Raw genomic sequence first — 20,914 nt, 5'->3', positions numbered from 1 at the left:
CAGCTCTCTCCAAAATTAATCATAAGCTGTGCTGCAAGACAGGCTTTGTTCTACATTACTAGGGAGAGAATCTTGGTGAGAAGTGATTTAGGGACCTTACAAACCAGAAGACAGAAGGAAAGATCAGAGATCTAAGCACCCGGACTCTAATTTAAATTTAGAGCATAAAACACCAAGGCACCGTTAAAAAAACAAGCATTCAGAAAGGAGGAAATAACTCAGCCAGGCAACTAATTACATAATAACCCTTATCACCCTTTCCCTCCCTCACTTCTGAAACACGTCCCCAGTGCACCTTCAACCTCTTGCCAAAGAAAGAGCCTTTGCATCCTGCTTGGGAGGTCATCAAGGTTAGGTTATTTCAGGCCAATAGGCAGAGAAATTGGCTCCAGGCAGCAGGCTCAGCAGCCGCTATGGGGCCTGGGACAAGGTGGATGGGGGCCTGGCTCTGCACGTCTGAAGAGGAGAGGCCAAGGGCAGTCAGGTCTTAGTGCTGCCTGGTCCAGGGCACTTGGCCCCTCCCAGCCATGCAGAGCAATGCAGCAGTGTTGCTGCAGCACTTCTAAGAGGCCCAGAGCTCCAGACACTGCCACGGCCAAATGCCAGGCCCCGGAGCAACTGCCCTCTTTGCCTGGGCCTGGCTCCAGATTTCTGGATCACTCAGAAAACACCCCACCAGCAGCCCTCTTGCTTTTGTAACAAGAGGGTGTCATGAATCCACAGGATCATTGCTACACCCCCAGCTTTGGAACAGTCTCTGGGGCGAGACCCTTTGAAATGCTGCACCCACACCACTCCTGCTTCACATTGGAAGCTCTGCCCACTGAGTCCAGCTGAAGGAAGCTGTGTCTACACGTGCACGCGACTTTGAAGTAGCGGCACTAACATCGAAATAGCGCCCGTCGCGGCTACACGCGTCGGGCGCTATTTCGAAGTTAACTTCGACGTTAGGCGGCGAGACGTCGAAGTCGCTAACCTCATGAGGGGATCGGAATAGCGTCCTACTTCTACATTCAACGTCGAAGTAGGGACTGTGTAGACGATCCGCGTCCCGCAACGTCAAAATTGTGGGGTCCTCCACGGCAGCCATCAGCTGGGGGGTTGAGAGACGCTGTCTCTCCAGCCCGTGCGGGGCTCTATGGTCACCGTGTGCAGCAGGCCTTAGCCCAGGGCTTCTGGCTGCTGCTGCTGCAGCGGGGGATTCATGCTGCATGCACAGGGTCTGCAACTCGTTGTCGGCTCTGTGTATCTTGTGCTGTTTAGTGCAAGTGTGTCTGGGAGGGGCCCTTTAAGGGAGCGGCTGGCTGTTGAGTCTGCCCTGTGACCCTGTCTGCAGCTGTGCCTGGCACCCTTACTTCGATGTGTGCTACTGTGGCGTGTAGACGTTCCCTCGCTGCGCCTATTTCGATGTGGTGCCGCGCAACGTCAAAGTTGAACATCGACATTGCCAGCCCTGGAGGACGTGTAGACGTTGTCGCCACATCGAAATAGGCTACTTCGATGTAGGCTTCACGTGTAGACGTAGCCGGAGGCTCCCGGCAGAGGCTTGTCCCCAGAGATCACTGCATTTTCCCCGCAAGAAATCACTGAGACACCAGGGAACCTTTTCAAAACACCTGGGTTTGTTAGCTTGCTGGAGCCCAGCACAGGAAGTCATTAGGTTACCCTAGAGAAATGCAGATTAAAGTTTAGTGAAATCCATGCTTAGGCTCTGTCTGTCTCTCACTTCCAAGCATCCTCCATACTCTGGGCCTTTGTCCTCAAGCTGGGGGCTTTGCTATGTTTCCTGTGCTGACAAGCGAAGAAATCCATGAGCTTGCATTGTCCCTCCCACCTCCAGATTGACCTGGGTCAGATTCAACCTTCTTCTTAAGGACTCTTCATTCCAAGCAGACACAGGGGGTGACATGCACCTGTCTCTCTTAGTCTGCCCTGAGAGCAGTCTTAGTTCTGCCCTGACCCTGATAGCCTGAAGTATACATAAGCATCATAAAAATATGACAACAATTTCCACTTCATTGCAGACAACTCCAGTTTCCACGTTTATCACAACCACAGCTGCAGAGGTATTGGACAGAACTCTGATGTCTTCACTTAGAGCAGAACTCCCCTTGATACTTCCTTAGCTTTCCCGGATTAATCAGGACGTTGTCCCCACTCATGAATTACACAGCCCTCTCGATTTTAAGGCCAGCAGGGACCACTGTGGTCTTCTAGTCTGAGCTCCTACCTCACAAGTCAGAAAATTTCACCCCATGAGTCCAGCAGCAGAGGGAATTAATTAGCCTCCTGAATAACTGAACTGCATCATTTGAATTGGAAACATCAGAGTGTGTCTTTTATGACGACATTTCACAGATTCCTTGTTATGATGGCTTTAAACCCAAAGCAAGAACCATTCCAATTATGTTAATTGTTTCTAAAGACTTATAAAGCCTTTTTCAGTGGGAGCTTACGAAATACAGTTCAGGGCTGCCCTATCACATATTAACATCCCAAGTCAAACTTTTGATTTACTAAGCTAAGGCATATGGCCCTAAGACCATATTGAGGGGAAAAAGAGTTAAATGAATTGTTAGAAACAACGTTGCATATATTATGTGGCATGCTCCTGTGTCGCAGCATTTCCTTAAAAGACTAATTAACAACATCTGGGCAAAGGTTAAGCAACTTCTAACACAGCATCTTCTGTTCAAGATTGAAACTTTGCAGACATAATGCTAGGGAGCTCCACTTGTACCCAGTGGCTCACTCACTTGCAGCATTTTAGACATAAAACACATCTGAGGACTTGTCTACACTTCAAAACAGTACAGGGCACAACTGTGCTGCTTCAGAGCAGACATTACCTACGAAAACATGGGAGACATTCTCCTATCTGTGCAGTTCATTTACCTTCCCAAGAGACTTCTTCTGATGGCTCAATGGTGTCTGCGGGGGGGATGACAGCTTCCACAGGCCCCTGGGCGAGGCGTGGAGGGCCCTTTGTTGCACCCCTGGAAGGGGCGGGGCTTGGGTGGAAGCGGTGGGGCCAGAGCAGCCAGCCATCAGCACCACTTAGTGGGGCCCGCTTAGCATGCAGGGTACACGGTGCTTCAATGGCAATTCAGAAAGGCCCAGTTGAAAGGGGACTTGCTTGCAGAACTAGGGCTTTGGAGCCACTTCCCAAAGAAGGTCAGAAGTGCCTCAGTTGAGTAGGGCCTGGCATTCATAAATTCATAAATTCACCTGGCATTCTTCTCCCTCCCCACTTGCAGAAATCAGATTGGGGATATCTGGTCAGTAGCTCTGACTGGACACTATCAGGTGTCCTTTGCTACCAGACATTCTGGTTGAAAAGTGGGTGCCCGGCCACCCTTGGGGAAGCCCAACTGAGAGACAGGCTTGCAGGCTGGGTGTTGATTTCAGGACTGCAAGCCCCAGCAGATGCCATTGTAGGCACTCAGAGTTGTCCCAAACAGGTGGTAACAGAGCTCCTGACTGCCTGGGAGAACCCCAATGTGCCACAGGGGTTTCAATGATTATTTGCTCTCCCTTTCAACATGCCTGTCCTATTTCCAGTCTGAATCCATGTAGCTTCAATTTCCAGCCACTGGATCTTGTTATATCTTTGTCTGCTAAACTGTAGAGCCCATTATCATATTTTGGTCCCCAGGTAGTCAGTTATAATTCAGGTCACATTTTAGTCATGGCCATAAATTAGTAAAAAGTTACAGGCACATCACAGAGAATAAACAAAAATTCACAGCCCATGACCCATCCATGACTTGTACTATATAGTCCTAACTAAAACTTGGCCCTTGAGACCACAGGTGCTCTGGGGGGAGTCAATCTGGGGGCACCATAGGTGCTGGGGGCTCCAAGACCCCCACTGCTGCTGGGGGATGGGGATGCGTGGCCCAGGACTCCTGCTAATTCTTGGGGTTGCAGGTGTGTGGCCCAGGACCTCCTCTGGTGCTGGCTTAGGGTTGACCAGGCTGGCAGGCTCCTTGTTCAGCTCTATGCTGCTTCCCAGAAGCAGACAGCATGTCCCTCAGCTCCTGGGGGAGATGGGATGGGCAGGGGGTCTGTGCACTGCCCTCACCACAAGCACCGGCTCTGCAGCTCCCATTGGCCAGGATTCACAGCCAATGGGAGCTATGGGGAGGTACCTGCAGGCAGGGGCAGCCTGCAGAGCCTTTGACCCTCAGCCTAGGAGCTGCAGGCATATGCTGGCCATTTACAGGAGCCCCCTTGAGGTAAGGGTTACCCCACACCCCAGCCTCAACCCCGAGCTCCAGCCCACATCCAAACCACTACTGCTCCTGAGGAAGGGCTGCCTTGGCCCAAAATTGCCATAGCAGAGGCCAATGTGGCTGGTGCAGGGGCTGCCTGAGCTGCCCAGGCAGGGCAGCCCCAGAGCCAGCCATGCCGGGTGCTGAAGAAGTTAGAGGTCGTAAAAGGACATGGAATCCATGACCTCTGTGAAAGACACACAGCCTTCACTCTAAGCTACTATCAAGCCATCCCTGAACCTTTGTGCAGTTCAGCCAGACAGCTTGAATCTAGCAGCATGTGTTTTAATGCCACATACATGAGAAGTGACAAGGTGTGCACTGTTATTAAACTGTCCCGCTGCCATTAAAAGACTCTATCTGGAGTCACTCATAACTTTAGCGAACTGCAACTGTCTGGGTGGAAATCTTCCTTACCAGGTGTTTGCCTCAGGCTGAATTGGGAGGGGGCCGGGAGCAGGCTGTACCTACCGAGAAATAAATCGTTAGACGTTGAAAGAATTTTTACTCCTGGTCAGGGATTTTTTGGTTAAAAAAGAGGAGCCAGTACTCAGCTGGCTCCCCACCACCTTCCCCAGCCAATCCTGCAAGTGGGGGTGCTGAGGTGCTGGTATTCAGTACTCGCAAGTACCAGCTCAAAAAAGCACTGCTCCCAGAACACTTGAAGACTGTGGCAGTTTTGCTAATTATGAATTAATGAAGCATTAGCAGTTAAAGAGCAAAGTTCTCCTGACAACATGAGTAGGCGTGCAGAGAAATCCTGGAGGACCCTTGGAACTGTCTAGTCTACCAAATGGGTAGAAATGCTATACATAATGGTACTGGAAATATATCTTCCCTTCAGTCAGAAAAAATAATGCATCTTTTCATCTGCCGTTCTGTTCCCTGTTTCAACAAAACAACGGTGCCTACATTGAATCGTTTGCACTGCTTGCTTTAGGTTAAGAGCAGAATGTTTGGACTGACATCAAAATGCGATACAATTGTTCGTCCATTTGCGGGGTGGGAGGAGGAAACAAAAATGATCTGTCTTCTAACTTTTGCACACAAAAGAAAACCACGTCATGCATTGGAAATCTGGAACTGCTTGAGCTTCAACAAAAGAACTGGAAGTGTAGGAACAATAGGTTTTTGTGTTGTGAGTTTAGAAAGCAGGCCATTTTTGTCAAAAAAAAAAAAAAACGCCAGCACAACACAGATGAAGATTTTTATCCTTTTCTGGTCCCAGCCTGGCATTCTGCTCTTAAGTTCCATTCACAGTTTACACCAGCTGAGACTCTTTTCGACTTTTACTTGAATCTTCCAATGGATCCAGCCAGATATTAAACCTGCTGCAGATCAGAGCAGCTCCACTGAAATCAGAGGTACGTTGACATTCCTAGGCCGTCTCAGACTTCTGCAGTAGCGCCAACAGCCGCCGTGGGCCCGGGGGCAAGGTGGGAGGGGCCCTAGCTCCAGGCCCTGGAAAGGGCAGGGGCAAGAGTGGAAGGGGCGTGACCTAGAGCTGTCACTGTCTTTGACCCCCACAGCCGTGTGCAGCCAGAGCAGCACTGCTGCAGCAGTTCAAAGGAAGCAGGAGCTCTGGCAGCTGCCCCTGCCAAAGAAGCAGCAGCAGTGGCCAGAGCTCCAGATCCCTGTGGAACACCGGGCCTGGGAGCAACTGCTCCCTTTTCCACTTCCCCCTCCATCAGTGGGCCTGGACTTCTGTATTCAGCATGGCTGGTACAGGGGAGACGTTGGGTGAATCCAAGCCATTGATGATCACGTAGAGATGTTGTGACAAAATGGAGATTTTCTGCAATGTTTTCTATTCCTGTGTGTGCCTCAGTTTCCTGCTATAACTCACGTTGATACCCAAGTGAGGGGGAAAGGGTTTAAGTTTGCTCTCAAGCTAAGGGACACAGCTGTTTGGGGTGTCACCTCCTTGTCTGGGTGAACAGAGTTGTTCAAGAACTGGTTGCAACTGATTCAGACTAACAAGGGGGTCCAGAGAGGCAATGCAAGCTCCAGTGACCCAACAGTAGGAAACTCCAGCCAGAGGGAGTGTGAATTCATCATGACCCTGCCTGGAGAACAGTCGGGAATCCATCTCTGTGCCAGCCTAAGGACTTCTGAGTCTGTGTTCCAGTTGACTAACAACCCCCGCCAGTTTGAAAAGGCTGCCTGATGTCTGCATGAGCCTCTGGAGAATGGCCATGTCTCTACCAGGCCTCCATCTGAGCTGGACTCCCTAAGGAGAGCACACAGAGAGAAGTGGGAGTGCCGAGGCTCCAGAAATTCACTCCAGATGGACATGAGGCTGCGTGGCTGATGCTGAAGGAAGAGTGAAATCAAACTCTGGAAGATCGACCCTGACAGGCTTGATCTTCCCAGACTTGTACATGTGCCCTCAGCGTTCCCTGTAAGCTGAGCACTTGGGGTCACCCAGGAGATATTCAGGTGCTGTCCAGCTGATAAGCAGAGAACCCACAGCAGGCAGCTTGTGTTTCTACTGGTGGTACACATCTGCATGTGCCTTGGTCCACATAACAAAATTTATTCTACTCTTGGATGAAAAATAATTAGAGGAACAGTAGCTACACGGTAATCATACAGAGTCTCAAGAAAAGTTAGCTCATTTCTTCAGAACTAATTGTTCCTCTGACTGTAACATGAAATATAAGAGACAGGAAGGCTCTGTTCCACTTCTGTTGCTCAGCAGCACCTGAAAGAGCACACTGGAATTTCCAGCACAGACCAGGCTGTTAGGAATCAGCTTCTGACACTTTGCTTGCATCCCAGATGCCACAATAATTGTAGCTTTTTCTCAGCTGTTGCCCTCTTGCATAGTTTGATGAATATACCCCGTTCTTCTGCATCTTTCACTGTGCACAGAACATGCTGTATCCAATGTTTCTTATACACTGTGAGCTTGTGTGGCTGCTCAGGAAAGATTCAAATGCCATCCAGCTGATTAGCAGAGCACTCACAGGTATGGTTTGTTTCTATTAGTGGTGCACATTCGCAGGTGTCTCAGTGCACATAAAATTATTCTACGCATGGATGGAAAGTTAGAGGAAACATTGGCTCGCTTTAGAGTGGACTGCTTAAAAATATGTAGGTAAGAGAGATATCCAGGAGAATTCAGCTTCCCTAATGCCACATCTACATTACAGAGCTTAGAGGAGTTCTGCTGGCATAGTAACACATGCACAACATTAGCTGGGTCAACAAAAGCACTCCTCTGTCAGTATACAAACATCCACTCCTGGCCTAGATGCTGGGGGTTTTGTTGACATAACTATGCTGGTTACAGAGCATCATTGTTTCAGATTCCTAGCTGACACAATTATGTCTGTAGAACTTCGTAATACTGTAAGGTCCAGACATTTGTGAATTCAATGTTCACAAATTCAATTATTCGCAAGTGGCTGCCGCTTCCCCAGGGCTCTGGGGCCGGGAACTCCCTGCCACTTCCCTGTGGCTCCAGGGTGGGGAGCACCAGTGGCTGCTGCTCCCCCGAGGCTCTGGGACCAGGAGCGCTGGCAGCCACCACTTCCCCGGGGCTGGGAACGCCGACAGCCGCTGCCTCTCCAGTGACCTGGGCAGAAACGCCAGCAGCTGCTGCCTCACCAGGGCTCTGGGCAGGGAGCTCCAGTGGCTGCCACTTTGCCCAGGCTCCAGGCGAACGATATTCATCTTTTGTGAAATTCAACATTTGAGATGTTTCTCAACACCAAACCCTCATGAATGTTGCAACCCTACTGTAAAGATCACACACAGGTTAAAAAAAAATTAAAAAAAAAAGAAAAACCTAAAATGAGGAGTGTTCTGGTCCCCTCCCTTCCTTTGGGTTGAAGTTGAACACACCCGGGAAAATAACTTTGCCATATAGCCTCTAGGGGCTCCAAGCCAGTCCCAACACTGGATAAAAGAAGAGGGTTGCTCAGATGAGTGACAATGCTCCGATCATAAAACAAAGATATGAATGAAATCTGATGCCCGTACGATTAACTGATAAAAGATGCTGGCTTGGATGCCACCCAGAAAAACAAGGTCCGTGATACCAATCAAGCGATTGGTGCAGAGCTAATCTACAGAAAATAAGCCACTCCGCACTGGACAGGGAAAGATGGAAGGAAATAGTGAGAGAGGCATCAGACACCAACGGGTGCTGAGGCCATGGTTATTGATGATGATGGACACCTCTATGGTCTCTTCTGTGATTTCTCTCTCTCTCTTTTTTTTTTTTTTCCTTTTTCCCAGCTCACTCAAATATTGAGCAAGGTCACCAGGCCTTGCTGGAATTTTGGTGCATCTATAAACTGTGGATTGTAATTAAATCATTCATTGTGTTAATCCCAATGCAAAAGAGCCACATGAGTTACCAAAAGGAAAATGAAATTTACAAAGTGTATTATTTGTGGCATAAGTTCACATTAGCATCCGTGGATAATTGAGTCCATCTAATGAAGACAATATAATTTTTACGCTACAAAATGGTAAGATTCTTTATGAAGTCCAATGACAAAATAAAATGACTTACGGCTAGTTATAGTGAATTACTGATTATACGCTGTAATATATAACATCTCAAAGCAACTGTCCACAAAGGCTGGTTAATTATTAAAATATGGGAATTAGAAGTAAGAGGTTTGGTTTTAAAGTAACTTCCCGTAGCATAAGTCAAGAACAATTTCAATAAAGTCAAAGGAATTACACAGATGTACATGACAAGAGATCATATCTAATGTCCTGCTAGCTTTATCATCATAAGGGTGGGCTGCTTTTTAACTCTGGTTTCCTTTATACCCATTGAAACATATAAATTAAAAACAAAATCAGTCTCAGAACATCAGTAGTGTTATTCTTCAGATTGGACCTATTGGTACTGAAGTTAGGTTAGTAACATGGATTAAAGGGAAGGAGTTGAATATTCTTGCTAGGGTCTTTGTTTTGAACAACAAAAGAAGGTTCCCCCATCCTCCTTTGTTTTCTGGGACTATGGCTTGAATCTGAAAGTCGTTTTCCTAGAAAGCATTATGCTGATCCTGCTGGCACAAACCAGCCATATAATCACATCAGAATCCAAAGAGTCCAAAATCAACTAATGTCCCACAGTGCTTGAGCTATAAAGGATGCTGTTCTGTACCACTCCTAGCAAAGAGACTTTAGCCCACTGCAAACTCCAGTGAAGATGTATAAAAAGCCCTAGAAAGGCTGGATGCTTGGTTAGGATAGATGCATACACTGGCCTTTGTTTAAGTGGGTAGTGTGATTCAGTGGATGCAGCACTGCCCTAGGATTCAGAAAACCTAGATTCAGTTTGCAGCTTTGCTACTCTTAGGCTGAGTGGGCAAGTGACTTGACTGCACTGTACCTCAGTTTCTCCATCTATACAATGGGAATGATACTTGCCCTTCTTTGTAAAGTGCTTTGCAATCTATTGAGACAAGTGCTACCTAAGAGATAATCATTATGAACTGCAATTGGTTTTCCATCCAAAAGCAGTGACCCAGATCCTCGGCTGTAATTCAGGATAGCTCCTTTGAATTTATGCTAATTTGCACCTGCCAAGTGCTTAACTCAATCATGCTAGTCAAGTAAATTTGAATTATAGTTTAGCAAGAAAAATACATTATTTGTTGTTCAAATGTTTTGCTAAACCCATAAATTTATAGCAACTGCTTCCACGTTACTCATTAATTTTGTAAATCTGTCAAGAAAATCATCAGATGTGTCTGTCCAGATTAATACCTTGGAAATTAATTCTGTTTACTGCTCATGGTTCATCTATGCTTAAGAATTTTTTTTTCATGACTCCTCATGTCTCAGATGTGATAGACACTTGTAATCTATTCATTGGCTAACAGGTGAATCAGAACCCACTACCGTAGGTGAATTATAGTTGGCCTTGTATTTCCACCTACATTTTAATTAATGTGACGTCAATTTCAAATGCTAAGTTGAGCACATTGCTAAGAAACTGTATTATTACTCATCATATTCCATTGCCTTTTATCTACCCAGCCTCCAAGAGGACAGAAAGACACAGCTTCTGAATAAAGAAAGCAGTGGAAAAGGTTGAGATGTAATGAATAAAAATGTGTTTCATTTGTCTACCTCTTGCTGAGCAGGAGACAAAAAATAGTTCATTGCCTTAGAGTTGAGAAATTATCCACAGGAGTAAAAAGTCTGTTTCTCTTTCACAAACTGTTCCCCGCTTTATTTAAACTAATAATTCCTTATTCCTGTCCTAGAAGTTGGTCCAATAGAAAATATTACCTCTCTCACCTCATCTGTCTCAGGGCAGGTCTATACTAGGCAGTAAAGTCAATTGTAGATACACAGTTCTAGCTATGTCAATTGCATAGCTAGAATCGAATTATCTACAGTCAACTTACCCATCCTCCTCACAGAGGGACTCCCGACCTCCCTTACTCCTTGAGATACTGTGGGGTGCAGGGGTTGACTGTTGACCACAGATAGGTCAATTTTGCATGTCCCTACCAGGCACGTGAAATCAAAACAAAAAAGATTGACCCTGACAGGGTTGATCTGCCACGTAAGGTAGACATGCCCTCAGTTAGCATAGACCCTTGTGCAAACACTGCCTGGTGCAGTGAATAGGAGACTCAGACCCTTTGATTCAGATTTTGAACCACAGTAAATCAGGAATAAATCCAGTGACGGTAATGAGCCACCTCACCAGCTGGTGTAAATCAGTGTAGTGTCATTGTAGCCACATTGATTTGCACTGAGGGTTTGGCCCATTATGTGTAAGTCTTGGACAGAGCTGCTGATAGGAATCAAAGTGACTTATTCCTTACGAATTATAAGAACTTGCCTGTTTTAGTACTGGGTGGAGGAGAACGTTCTTGGTTAGGGCCCCCCATGGGCTAGCACCTGCACTGCTCTTGGGGACAGATCCCCAGCTAGTGTAAACCAGCACAGCTCCAGGGAATTCAAAGGAACTGCATCAGTTTACACCAGCTGAGTATCTAGCCTTGAGCTTTGTCTCACTCAGCTGCCTTTCTTGCCCTCTCCTTTGATTCTCTTCTCCCCTCACCTCATCTGCTCCCATCCCTTTTTTCCGATGGGCAGGCTACATCCCCTGGCTTTCCTTCCAAACACACACCAAGGGAATCACTATGCTGACAATACACATGGCTAATGCTTGGATAGCCCTTTTTATCTTCAAAGCAAATCCGCAGGCCTCCTAATCTTAACAAGAGTAGTGGAAAAGGCATTATCTTATTAAAATAGAGAAAGAACAAACACTATGCAAGAATTGGACTGCTTTATCCCTAACCATCAGGATTTTTACTTGTTATCTTTAGTAATACATTTTTTCTAATTCAAGTCTTCACATACAGTAAACTCTTTCATATCCAGCAGCCCTGGGACTGGAAGGTTGCTGATATTCAGATACTTTGGGTAATAGAGAGGTACACCTAGCAATGAATAACACTAACAAAAAACAAGATCAGATATTAAGAAACAAACAAAAATGTATGCAGAGTACTTTATTTACCAACAACAGCAGTATTGTACACTGTAAGCTTATGCTGTGTTTGCTGTATTTATTTGTATTTACTTTCACTATGCTGTCCTTATTGGAAACATAACTAAAATTTACTTATAGTTAAAATGCCTGTTATTTGAGACGTCCAGATAATAGAATGCCGGATATGAAAGAGTTTACTGTATAACTCTTAATCTTCGTAATACCCCAGTGAGGTAGTTTAGGGTTACGATCTCTGTTTCACATATAGGGAAACTGAGGCATGGACCAAGTGGCTAAGCAATTTGCTGACTGTCCTGTTGATTATCTGAGAATGCAACTCAGAATTTCTTGCGTCTTGTTCTTCTTTTCTGACCACTACACCATGTCTTAGGCCTTTTCTACACTGGGAACCACCCTTGAGTGCAGACTGCATAAATCTGCAGTTTTGAATGATACAGCTAGCTGCTATGTCTTGCAGGGATTGTCCGCACTGGTGAAAACAGGGGCTTTGCCTGTCTGTAACAGAGGTAAGGCTGATGCAGTTATGCTGACAGCTGTTTACTCATGACTGAACTCAAGGCAAATCTCCAAAATTTGGTCTTGCCGAAGGGGATACACCTGGTTTGTAAAGGATAAGGAAGATGAACAACTGGGAACAACACCAAGTCAAAGGAAGACAGGGACCACCCCAGCCAGAAATGGAACTGTGATGGCTTAAACCACAGATCAGCTTTGAACCTCCAGCATTCACCTCCCTGATAGGACTTATGCAAAAACCAAACAGGACTGCAAGTAGCCAATTCCAGACAGAAATCGTGGGCCAGATTCTCAGTTCATATCACTCTACTAATGCAAATTTACACCCACTGAAGACCTGGCCTCTTAATTTCTAGATTACATAAGAAAGAGTGAGCTCACTACTGTTCAAGTGGATGGAGTGACACCAGGGATGCTCAACCACAGAATTTTCATGTATTAGCAAGGGGAGAAGTGCGCTGTTCACTTAACTGGTGACTGAGTGCCTTAAATCGCATGGCCAAAAGTTCCCACAATGGGCTTTGCCATATACTCTCTCTACCAAACTGGTCAAAAGCAAGCAGACTTGGCCAGAAATGCATGGTGGTCTGCAGCCTATTGCCTGAGAGTTGTATCTTGCAACGTAAGCAGGACAGGGGTGAGCTAACCTGCAGAGTGGTGGGATAGCAGCCTGTGTGAAACTGGGAAACACTGGTCCCAGAGGCCTGTTGCCTTTCTGTTCTCCAAGGCTCTTTCAGGGGACATGGTATGGCCTCTCTCCCTATATTGGTAGATGAACCAGGTCAAGACAACTCTCTTCCCCAATGCAAAGGTTACTTAGTACAGAGCAGAAACCCCAAGCTTTCCCAGCTCCAACCAAAATGGTAACAGACCCTATTAGCTCCTGGCACACCCTCTAGGGGCCAGACTTTCAAAGGCACCTAATTCTCTTTGGCAATTAACCAGTGAAGAGCGTCAGATTCCCACTGGTGCTTTTGACAATCTCCTCACTGTGATTATCTCATCTGGTGGATTTGGGAATAACTCACCTCTAGATCCAGGCCTTCCGTTTCATAGGCCAGAAGCATGCACGCTAAAGGCAATGTCTTCATGACCATGTGTTGAGATTGTTCTCCAAGGAGTTTGCTGCTCAGGAAAATATATCATCAGCTGCCTCTCGCTCCATTGGGTTCTTTCAATCAGCAGCAACAATGTTCAAACCTCATCATTCCCTTAACTCTTCCACATGAATGTAGGTTCACATGTCCTTGTCAGTTGCTACAGAGCCCCACAGATGAGCCATAGATTAGATGTGCTTTCTTGAAGTTCTTTCATCTCAAGGGATAGGCTGTAAAAAGAGCAGAAAATTATTCAACACTGACAATTTCATCAGGCTGCAGGGAAGTTCTGGAGGCAGATAAATCCCCAATAGCCAGCAAGAGCATCAGACGCTGCTAGCGGTCCTGGCCCTCAGCAAGTCAACAGGCTTAGAAGGGAAAAATCCTTTCCACAGTGATGGGGGATGTTCATTCAGGCAGCCAAGTGAAAAACCTGGTGTGAGTTTTCCATTGCTCCTCTTAGAGGTGTGACACACAAAGCCCGCAGCCCAGAGGAAGTGAGGCAGCAACTCAAGCAGCACAGAACTGGAAGGGCAGAGCACCCTCTGGGCCCTGGGTACGTACTCAGGTGGTTAACCTGCTAGCCCACGCTACTGCAGCTTCACTGTGATTCTTACTTGACCTAGCTTGATCAAAGCTAACTCAGGTCTGCCTCCCCAGAACACAGGTGCAGCTCTGATTGCAGTGTAGACAGCATCACCATTCAAATTAACTGCACATGTATTCCCCCTCTATGGTCCAAACAGGGCACCCGCTCTGGGGCTTCCAGCTTGCTTAGGCAGAGAGTGGTATCTCTCTCCCTTCTGACTGGGGTATTTCCAGCCGGACCCATTCCTGGCCTTCTCTGAATTATTCCGAGCAAAAGACAGTCTAGAGAAGGGGCAAAGAGTCATGGCTACCGGTGTGACTGCAAAGTTCTTTCTGTGCAAGCCGATTTTATTCTGTAAAAGCACAATGGAGAAAGCCTATGAAATGCTATAAAAGAGCCTACAAGCCTGCTAACAGACTTACCTGAAAGAGCTCCCTCCCCTTACACCCTGGGCTGTTGCCAAGGATTAATTTGAGGGTGAGGCAAAGGGGACAGTTGCCTTGGGGCCCAGTGACTTGGAAGGGCCTGGGGCTCCTGACTGCTGCTGCCGCTACTGCAGGAGCAGTGATGGCTGGTGCCCTGGGCCTTTTAAATAGCTCCTGGAGCATCACACTGAGCACACTGGATGATGCAAAGGGCTGGCTGTGGAATGGTGTAGCCAGTGAGGTTCATTCTGGGTGGAGCTGAGGGCTGGCTGCTGTTATCCACCTAAGAAAGAGAAAGAGGCCCCCATCAAGAGATCAAAGCCTCATCTGCTGTTAGCTGGTGACTCAGAGTCCTACAGCATCCTGGGATAGTGGGACAGGACAATTGCTGTTGGAGTGATGCTTATAAAAATGGGGTAAAGCTATAGACCCTCCCTCTTTCTTCCAGCTTTCTTCTTACCACCTCCCCTCTTCAGGAGTGAGTCTCAACTGGGCAGGGCAGGGGGAGGGCCAGGGTTCTGGGCCCCTTCCCCTCTCCCCAGGATGGATGATCCTGACTGCTCCTGAGTACTGAGCTGGTGAAGACAGCATGCTGGCAAGGGGCTCATACAATCAGCTTATCACCCTGGATTCACGACTGCAGCCCAACCCGCTGGGCCCACTATGCCTTGTCTTCTTCCACAGCTCCTGTGCAACTCTTCACCTGCCTGAGTTTGTCTGTGTCAGGGCATGAGTGCAGGAGTGTGTGTGGGTGTGTGCTTGAAAGCTAGTTCCCCCTTTCTCTTTAATCCAATAGTGGCATTTAATAAAACCACATGAGTGTAACCCTGGGGAATCTCTCTGTTACAGTCATGTGGTAGCCTGCCCAAGGTCATCCCAGCAGCAGAGCTCAGGTCTCCTGAATCCCAGTCCAGTGTTCTCTCCACTTGGCCACACTTAGCTGAGTACAGTGTAAATGAGCATCAGACTACAAGGCGTGTGGGAGGCTTTGCTCACCCCCATCTGTGGATCCCAACAGCTGGAAAGAGGGTGCAGGAACCCATGCCTGCCCAGATCTTTTGGGGCAGCTCCAGTGGGTATCCCCCCGTCCCCTGCAGCATCCCTTGAACTCCAGCTGCTGTTTATATGATACTTATTCCACTGCCTACAGGCATTCCACACTTGCAGAGCCCAGGACTGGCTGTTAGTTCAAGTTACATGCAAGCTTTGTCACTATACATAACATTTGAGTGATACTTTGCTATTACTGTTACATGCATGAGGTCTTGGTTGCTTCCAATTCTGACATCAAAGAGACATGCTACCTAAATATCTGCACTTCAGTTGGTGTGTAATGCAGAAGGGCACGAAGCTCCATGTTTCTGCATTGCACCGTGAAGTCCAGTGCATATCTCTGTAGCACTCACCTGAAGGGCTATTGTCCAGAGCCAAGATAGGACATGTTGGCTAAAACTTCCCTTCTATCACTGAAACATGTGAATCCAGGGTCTGGATAAGTGGTGGAGAAGCCACTGATTGTATGTGTCAGTTCTGAAAGCCTGGGCAGACATCCAGTGGTTGTAAAGCAACGTGTCAGTTGTACATTATTCAACCTCTGCCCTGAGGAAAGAAAAGCATTGAATTCATACTGCAATGAAGCACAATCAAGTGACTAGATAGCATCTCTGTTTTCCGGCCACTTTGTGATGCTCAGGTAGTGCCCAGTGGCAGGAATCTGTCTTTAACTGGTTCACTGAGATTTTCCCAACCTAGAAACTCTTACCTACATAGTCCTACTGACCCTAAATCTGGTATAGGAGCATGTCAAGAGTGGGAGTACACACCTGAGCTTGGCCAGTTCTCAGCTGATGCCAGGGGGACTACATTACAATAGTGTATTTTAGAGTGGCCTTAGGTGGCTGTGACTTGGAGCAGAGCTGGGCCAAAACAACTAGAAGGAATCAGGAGTTTACAGCTAGAATTATGCAAATAATGGATTTTTTAAATGTTTGTAGGCAATTAAAAAATCAAAAACGCCAACCACCAAACATCACCACTCCTGGGAGTGGGGAATTGAACAGAAAACAACCTTTTTATTAATTTTTTTTGACAAATCCAAAAGTCATTACAAATTTATTTGCCCCGCCCCCCAAAATATTTCATTTTGACAAAATCATTTTAACAGTTTTAAATGTTTTGTTTTCTAAAAAAATAAGAAATTTTGAAAGGCAAAGTCATTTCCAACTGAAAAAAAACCCCCAAATTATTTTATTTGCTCTGATTCCCTCCCCCCCACCAACATCAAAACAATTAGGTGACTCCTGCATGAATTTGTGACATGTTTTGGTGGCACTGAATATGAATTTTTCACCAAAAATGAGTGTTGGCCAAAAAGTTTTCCCTAACTCTAGTTATAACCGACTCTTTGACCTCCCCCCTTGGGCTAAGCAGATCTCTGCTCAGGAAGGAATCTAGATCAAGCTGTTTGACAACCCAAAGTTCATGCACAGAGGACAATATGAGTTAGAATTGAGCTCCCCCTTCTGCCCATATGGAAGCGTGGTGAAATTTGCTCCCAGGCCTTAGAATTAGGGTCAATTTGTGCCATAAGAGCCCACACACTAAAATGTGTCTTTCTTTTCTAGGCCCTTTTGTGTGCAAGATGGTCCCCTTCATTCAAACCACCGCAGTTGTGGCCAGCACTCTGACCATGACATGCATTGCTGTAGAGAGGTACCAAGGAATAGTTCACCCACTGAAGATGAAGAGACAGTACACAAACAAGAGAGCCTACAAAATGCTAGGTATGACTGCAAATATATCTAGACTAATTGGGAATGAGGCATGGAGTGTTGCACCTCTGCGGTATTGCCAACCCCAAGTGTTCAAAGATCACAAAGCAGGCTCACCAAAAACCATAAGACTGGCTTTCAAATCATGAGATTATGTACGAGTGATAGATGTGGGTTCCGTTTCTTAGCTTCTATTTATTTAAGGCTTTTTAAGCTGCTACGGTCAACTGGGATCCAGGGTTCCTTCTAATTTTTTCCACCCATGGGCAGGATAAATGTTGTTATATGTACCCAGGCATGTGCGGATGTGCACCACCAGTAGAAACACAGGCTGCCAGCGGTGGGCGCTCTGCTAGTCAACTGGAGAGCACCTGACTGTCTCCTGGGTAGTGATCCAAGTGCTGAGCGTTCAGGGAACACTGCTGAGGTCACATTTTGAAGCTGTCTCCAGAGCCATGAGGGCTGGAAACTTTTTTTTTCTCTTAGCCACTTGGCACCAGGTGCTGGGGCTTTAAGGAAAACAAGAATGATCACCAAAACCATAACGAGTCTGGTAACTCTGCCACACACCTTAAAGACTAAGGAATTTATTAGGGCATAAGTTTTCATGAGATACAGCTCACGTCTTCAGATGCCTGAAGTGAGCAGTATCTCATGAAAGCTTATTCCCTCTTAAATGTGTTAGCCTTCAGGGTGTGTGGCAGAGCTCCAGCTGTGCTTTAGGTGTCCTGCACTTCTAGGAGGTTAGGGCTCACCTCAGAGACTCACTGTGACTCTCATTAAGTCTCTGTCCTGCTCTGAGGGCTGGGGTCTCAGTCTACTGAGCCACCTTCATCACAGGCCAGCCAATGGATTTGGTGTGAAAACTCTCCTTTGTATCAGTCTTCCTTCACTCTGTAGTGGTGTGAAGAAGGCCGAGGAGAACCTGCCCCCCCCAGCCCCCGTGCCAGCCCAGGGATCCAAACGCCAGCGGCCACCAGTAGTTTTCTCTCCACAACCAGCACTATAGCCCTATCCTGAGCCACTACCACAACTGGCCCATCCAAGCACCTTCCTACTGTCTTAATTGCTTCTAGCAGGTTATTAATTGGCTCGAGGTACCTTATGGTGCCTGCCTGACTTAACTGGTTCTAGTACATTCCTGAATGCTCTGGTGACCCCTTGCCCTTGTCACTCCAGGAGCAGAAAACTATGCACCCAATGGCTGATATATTTACCTTCTACCAGACAGCTGCAGCTCACTGGTCTGCCCCAGGTTCCACTGGACTCCTTGTTGGCTTTGCTGAAACAGACATATATGGATATCCCTCTGAAACCAATAATTACCACAAGGCTCATGGCAAAATCATGAGAAGTGGCAATTTAATTCCAGCCCATGCTGGACAAACAGGGATACCCAAGGAAACTAATAAGGGGGACTTCCCATTGACTTCCATGAGCATTGGCTTTGAGCAGGTTGGAGCTGGTTAGTTGACTTCTCGTTCATCAAAAACGCAAGCCACTCACACTGAAGGCCTGAAGTTTCATTTTGTGTCCACCTAAACACAACACTAGGCAGGCTGATGTTCCATACAACATAGGCTGGTTCTCTCACAGAAGCACACCAGTATGTTACACAATTTAATCCCTCACTATTTGCCTGAGTCCACTCTGCCGGGTCTGATTCTGCTCTTGTTTACATCACCTTTATGTCAGCCTGCTTTCTGTGGTGCTCTTCCTGATCTCCCACCATTTCCTTTGACATGTAGGAAGAATTAACTTTTATATTGTGGCTTTCAAGCTCTACAGCATTAGGAAATCAGTAGGGCTGGTTATGATCCTCTTACTCTGAAGAGCAGTTTATTCTGGCAGTGATCCCACTGAAATCAGTGCTGTAAAACTCAGCCCTGGCCCACTATGACTATCTGGTTTACCTTTGCTCTTCAGAAGCGTGAGTTTCAAAAACTTGTCTCGTGTCAGTGACATCTGTTTTTTGTTTTAATCAGATACATTTATCAGCCAAATCTTTGACTTGAGAATGCAAGTAAATTCTTCCCACGAGTTTGTCCGTTTCTCCAAATGACCAGGAACTTTTACCTTAAACCAAACTTCGCTGAGACTCTACTTCATTATTTTGCACCCTGGTTATATTCTCAAGGAGCAGAACATGGGGCAGAACATCATATCATCTTTCACTTCTATAGCAATATCTATTATGGTAGATTCATACAGCTTCTTTCTTGCTACAGGCTGAACTTCTCTAATCTGGAACTCTCTGGTCTGGCAACATCTGTAATCCAGCATGATTTTAGTTAGCTGGATGACCAATTATCATGGGTGTGGCCAAGTTTCCCGTGGTCCCATAAATTTTGTTTACAGCCACCATTCCTGGCTCTGAGTCTTCTGTGCTGTTATTTAGCTGTAATTTACCCCTAAATGTCTTCTAAGAGTCCACTAAGCAGTGGAAGTGTCAGTAATGCTTCTAGACAACATTGAACTCCTGTGGTCTGGCAAATTCTCTAGTTGGGCACTGGTCAGCTACCAAGGGCACCAAACAAGAGAGGTTCAACCTGTATGCAGTTGGCAAAATTTAAAAAAACAAAACAGGATATTCTATTGCATGGAGCCATTGAACCTGAAGTTTCAATGATAAGTGACAAGTTGTGGTAAATTTAGTTATAAGTCTTAACTCTTAAGAATAAGGTCTTGGTCCTTGAGTGAGTTCAAACTTGATGGCACAAAGCTCTGGCATGACACAACCTATGGATAACTTTGCCTGACTGGGATGGACAATGGCTTGGTTTTAGGGCTGGTCAAAAAAATTCCCACTGAATGTTTTTGCAATGCAAAAAAATTGTTCTTTTCAAACAGATGTGTTCTGTGGGAAGGTATGGCTATTGGCAAAATTTCATCATGGAAAAAGAATCAGAATGAAGCATTTTGTTGATGTCAAAATGGAACATGTCGATGCTCTCAGAATATCATGCTTTGACTTCTCCTTTCTCGATGACTTTTCATTTGGAAATTTTAAGTTGTTTTTTTTTTAAATAAAAATTGCCATGAAATATTTCAATTTTGGTGAAACAGGATGTTCAGATCAAGCCAAAGTGAACATTTTCCAAAAATTCTGTTTGGCAAAAATTTTCCCAAAAGGTATTTGATTTTCTTCCAGTTGAGAACAGAGAGAATTTTTTTTCTTGTTTGTTTGTTTTTTGTTTTGATGGAATGAAAATTCCATTTCCTACCAATCTCTATGCAGGACTAGACAGGAGGAAACTGTAGTTAATCCCACATCAACAGGGGATTTGCTGTGGAAGGATACCACAGAGAGGGAAAAATCAAGCAGAATAGCTCTGGGGCTATTGGTAGGCATGTACACAGCAGCAGCAATTGCACACATGAGTTCCTTCAGCACCACACTTTCAGGTGCTGTATTCTTGGTACTAGTGATGAGTCTCTGCTGGGGCACTGCATAGTAGGGGAATGAGAGAGATGGGAGTGTGAATAAGGCTTCCAAGGCCCACTCCCTGGTCCTTAAACACTCAGTCAAAAGACAGCCCAACCACACTGCAGTTATCTCGTGGCGTGGCATTCAGCAGTTGGGCTTTATACAATGCATGATCCTGCCCCTTCTGAAACGAATGGCAAAGCTCCCTTCAGCAGGGCAGGGTAGGGTTCCCTATAGCAAGAGTTTGTCTGTCCAGGACTTCTTGCATGCTCATGGAGTTTTGCATCTCCTTCTCATGGTGAAATGCA

General features: G+C 46.2%; 1 protein-coding gene across 1 annotated transcript in view; it reads left to right on the top strand.

Moving 5' to 3' along the window:
* Positions 1 to 20,914, top strand: part of LOC142004279 (pyroglutamylated RF-amide peptide receptor-like) — a 72,839-nt gene that overhangs the window by 40,032 nt on the left and 11,893 nt on the right. Inside the window, exon 2 of the mRNA XM_074981816.1 lies at positions 17,033 to 17,191. Within this exon, the coding sequence (XP_074837917.1) occupies positions 17,033 to 17,191 (159 nt within the window). The remainder of the gene's footprint in view (positions 1 to 17,032; positions 17,192 to 20,914) is intronic.

The sequence above is a fragment of the Carettochelys insculpta genome, chromosome 31 (genome assembly GCF_033958435.1).
Source record: "Carettochelys insculpta isolate YL-2023 chromosome 31, ASM3395843v1, whole genome shotgun sequence".
Taxonomy (NCBI): Eukaryota; Metazoa; Chordata; order Testudines; family Carettochelyidae; genus Carettochelys; species Carettochelys insculpta.
Note: the sequence above shows the minus strand (reverse complement) of the source record. Positions and strands in the feature narration are given on the sequence as shown.